The following is a 3,657-nucleotide window of genomic DNA, read 5'->3' on the forward strand; positions in this document are numbered from 1 at the left end:
AACTACTCCTACAACTTCATCCTTTAACAAATTATCTATAATGATACCCACTCCATTTCTTGCTTTACTCTTTCCAGTGTACAATAACTTAAAACCCGAGTTCTCTATCATTTTTGCCTTCTCGCCTATCCATTTTGTCTCTTGTACACACAAAATACTAATTTTTCTCCTAATCATCATATCTACTACCTCCATTGATTTACCAGTGAGAGTTCCTATATTCCATGTTCCAAATCTTATATTATTAATTTTCCTATCATATTTGTTCCTATCATGTTCCTATATTAGTTTTCCTATAAAATTGAGATATAATAAAAAATAATTATGTGTTTTTTATAAATTTAAAATTTTGACACTCAATTTAAATATTATAAAATTTTAACCGCACCTTTCAATAAATTGCTTAAATTTCCATAACTTTGATTTTCAATCATTTTAAAATTTGTATGCACGCAGGTTGATAAGTGAAAGGACAATCGGCACGAGAGTGAGTGAAGCATGTGGAGCTGAGGCCGAGAATATATCCGAGATGGAATGGATTCGAAGGGTGAGACACCCTTTCAGTAATTATAAAAAACTCGAAGTGGCATTCTGATTTTTGCCTTATAATCGATCATTCAAGTTCATGCCGAAGCGACTGTCCTTCGTTCTCACTTATTCCTCTCTCTTCCTTTTTGTCGTCTTGTCCATATAAGTTCAACCTAGCATTCTTCTCTTGTGTGGTGGAACATTCAACAGTACATGTACCTGAAGAGAAAGCGCACCCAATCGAGTTTTAACGTCTCTTGCATTTTATTTTTACATTTAAAAAGAAATTACAATAAAAAGATGAAAAATAAATGTTTTCATTGGGCTTTTTTGGTCGGTCTCATGAGTGATTGCAATAATGACCCTTTTTCCAGTAACCTAAACAGTAGGAGAATTAAATGATCGCGAGAGATCTCGGACGCTCACCGTGTGCCGGTCCGGCCAATGCTAACCCGGCTCCGATCAATTTCATCATCGGCTCTTTAAATCAAATCCATGGCGTAGTAAATATATACTAAATAGTGCTGCATGCTTCAGTACAGCTTCGTCATGGAATACTACTTCTCCTCCCTTCCTCCTCCCCTCTTCAGCCGGAGATGGCTTCTCCTCTCCCTCGCCGCCCTCCTCGGCTACCTCTTGCTCTGCTTCACCCTCCACCGCATCTTTCCGGCCCCGAACGCTATAGCCATCGCTTCTTTATCCTTTCCTCGCCCCCAGGGAGAACTCGACTCGACGCCGTTACCGCCGGCCCCTCAAGTTAGTCATTTGGCACCGACGGCCAACTTTCCTGGCAACGACTCCGGCAAGGAGAGCGCGGAGGAGAAATGCAACTTGTTCGAGGGGAGGTGGGTCCATGACCCGAGACGGTACCCGCTCTACCGCTCCCAAAGGTGTCCTTTCCTCAGCGACCAAGTGAGCTGCCAGAGAAGCGGCCGGCCGGACTCCGACTACGAGCGGTGGCGGTGGCAGCCCAACGGCTGTGACTTGCCGAGGTCTTAACTAGTACAGTAGGAACGCCAAATTTAATTAGGAATTAATGCAGGCTAATTTAGAGACAATTACGGACTCATTTAAATGAATTAAAGGTTTAATGGGTCAGAGACGCTGGAGAGGTGGAGGGGGAAGCGGGTGGTGGTGGTGGGCGATTCACTCAACCGGAATATGTGGGAGTCGATGATCTGCATGCTCTACTCGGCGGCTCGCCGGAAGCGCGTCTACGTCAAGAACCGCAGCGCCGAGCACAAGCTCTTCCGTGCCCTGGTACATATTTAAAGTTTGTCCGTCTACTTTTCTTTTAACAAATTAACTTGTTTTATGTTGAATTATAGGATCACGATTGCACGGTGGAGTTCTTTTGGAGTCCGTTCCTGGTGGAGCTGAAGGAGAGGGAGGGAGACCGTGCCAAGATCCTGCATCTCGACAATCTCCCCGCCAGCGCTCGCTTCTGGCGAGGCGCTGACGTCATGGTCTTCAACACCGGCCACTGGTGGACGCACCACGGCAAAATGAGGGCCTGGGACTACTTCCAGCTCAGAGAAGAACTCACGGAGGAGATGGAACCCGCCGAGGCTTTCAACAGAGCCCTCAGAACTTGGGCTCGCTGGGTCGACCGCAACGTCGACCCTCGCCAGACCTCCGTCTTCTTCCGCAGCATCTCGCCGGAGCACAAGAGGTAATTCGGAAAGTTTGAAACACAAAATGCAGAACCGAAATTTGATCTGAATTAATGTGAATGGTGGATTAAACTGCAGGGAGAATTTACAATGGTGCTACAACCAAACTCGACCCATCTCCGACGACGAGAGGTATGTGTGGCAGTTTCCCAAGTCGATGGTGACGCTGGTAGAGAGGACCCTCCTGAGGATGAGGACGCCAGTGCGTTATCTCAACGTGACGCGGCTGTCGGGGTTCAGACGGGACGCCCACACGGGCGTGTACACTTCGAGGCAGGGGAAGCTCCTGACGCCGGAGCAGAGGAAGGAACCGGAGAGGTTCGCCGACTGTAGCCACTGGTGCTTGCCTGGATTGCCCGACACTTGGAACGAACTCCTCTTTGCCTCCCTCCTGGAAAGCAGCTTAACTACTTCGTGAACAGAGGCTGGTGGATCACAATCCTCGACGGCGTGATTAAAGATTTTAACGGCTCTTCTATATTCTTTTTTGAATCTAATTAGCAGCATTAGTTGAATATCAGTCGACGAAGCAGTGGTCAGAATCACTTGCATCTTATCTTAGTTGAACACGAAACGTTACAACAAGATCAAACAAGAGAATGTTCTCTTTAGGTAAGTGAACTTTCAGTTTCTGGGTATAGACAAGCCGTATAGACAATGTTGTCAGGTCAACAATTTGGCGTACCAATTCAATTCATATTCACTTTCTATCCTGATCGAATTATGCTTTGTAATTTAGGTTTATAACTTTATATAATAGATTAATTTAAACCCTCTGGTTCAGAAATTGTTATATGTTTGAAAAAGAAATACTTAGAACTGCAAGAAAATGACAGGGTGGAAGTATTCTGAAAACATGATTCCTTAAGAAATTAATAACTATCATAACCGTGATTTATGCCTTAAGAAATTTTTAATATAGACTCCTTTTTTCTTAAAATTTACACTTGCACAATTATTCATGACATTTTAGGGCCACTCGTTTTCTCTGCTACTTTCCCATTTTCAATCTCTCCAAGAGAAGACGTGAAATAATGTCCTAGTTCAACTTAGAAATGATTTGACTTTGTAAACCAAAAAAAGTAGTTTCTGTTAGATGAGTAGCTCAATCTAACAACATTTCTTGGAATCTATATTACTTATTAGTAAAAGCATTATTATTAAAATCATTCTCAATAAAATCGACATTTGAATTCATTGTTTTAATCATCATCAACTTATCAACTTACCAATAATAGAGTTGTTTGAATTGACAAACATTTTGTATGCAGAAACATCTTATATCGTATGAGATCAAGTGTTCAGATCACACAACACGCATAGATATCTTGTAGATGTTATGGCATCCAAGTGATCCTTGAATATGTCCTTAAAACATTTGTTGCTGTCGATTGCTGCATGAGGTTGAAGTACCACATCGACATCAATGAAACACAGTGCGGATAGATGGGTACAA

At 43.1% G+C, this 3,657-nt stretch overlaps 1 protein-coding gene across 1 annotated transcript; it reads left to right on the top strand.

Moving 5' to 3' along the window:
* The first annotated feature begins 1,077 nt into the window (after positions 1 to 1,077).
* LOC121987010 (protein trichome birefringence-like 36) lies at positions 1,078 to 2,843 on the top strand. Its single transcript, XM_042540927.1, has 4 exons — positions 1,078 to 1,520; positions 1,614 to 1,788; positions 1,857 to 2,200; positions 2,280 to 2,843. The coding sequence occupies exons 1-4, from the start codon at positions 1,078 to 1,080 to the stop codon at positions 2,617 to 2,619; spliced, it is 1,302 nt and encodes a 433-aa protein (XP_042396861.1). The 3' UTR covers positions 2,620 to 2,843.
* Positions 2,844 to 3,657: the final 814 nt, after the last annotated feature.

Source organism: Zingiber officinale, chromosome 5B (genome assembly GCF_018446385.1).
Source record: "Zingiber officinale cultivar Zhangliang chromosome 5B, Zo_v1.1, whole genome shotgun sequence".
NCBI lineage: Eukaryota > Viridiplantae > Streptophyta > Magnoliopsida > Zingiberales > Zingiberaceae > Zingiber > Zingiber officinale.

Excerpts from the sequence above, each read along its gene's own strand:
- LOC121987010 (XM_042540927.1), top strand. The coding sequence starts at position 1,078 with ATGGAATACTACTTCTCCTCCCTTCCTCCTCCCCTCTTCAGCCGGAGA. Across the intron at positions 1,521-1,613 it reads AACGGCTGTGACTTGCCGAG|GTTTAATGGGTCAGAGACGC; the intron begins GTCTTAACTAGT and ends AATGAATTAAAG. Across the intron at positions 2,201-2,279 it reads ATCTCGCCGGAGCACAAGAG|GGAGAATTTACAATGGTGCT; the intron begins GTAATTCGGAAA and ends ATTAAACTGCAG.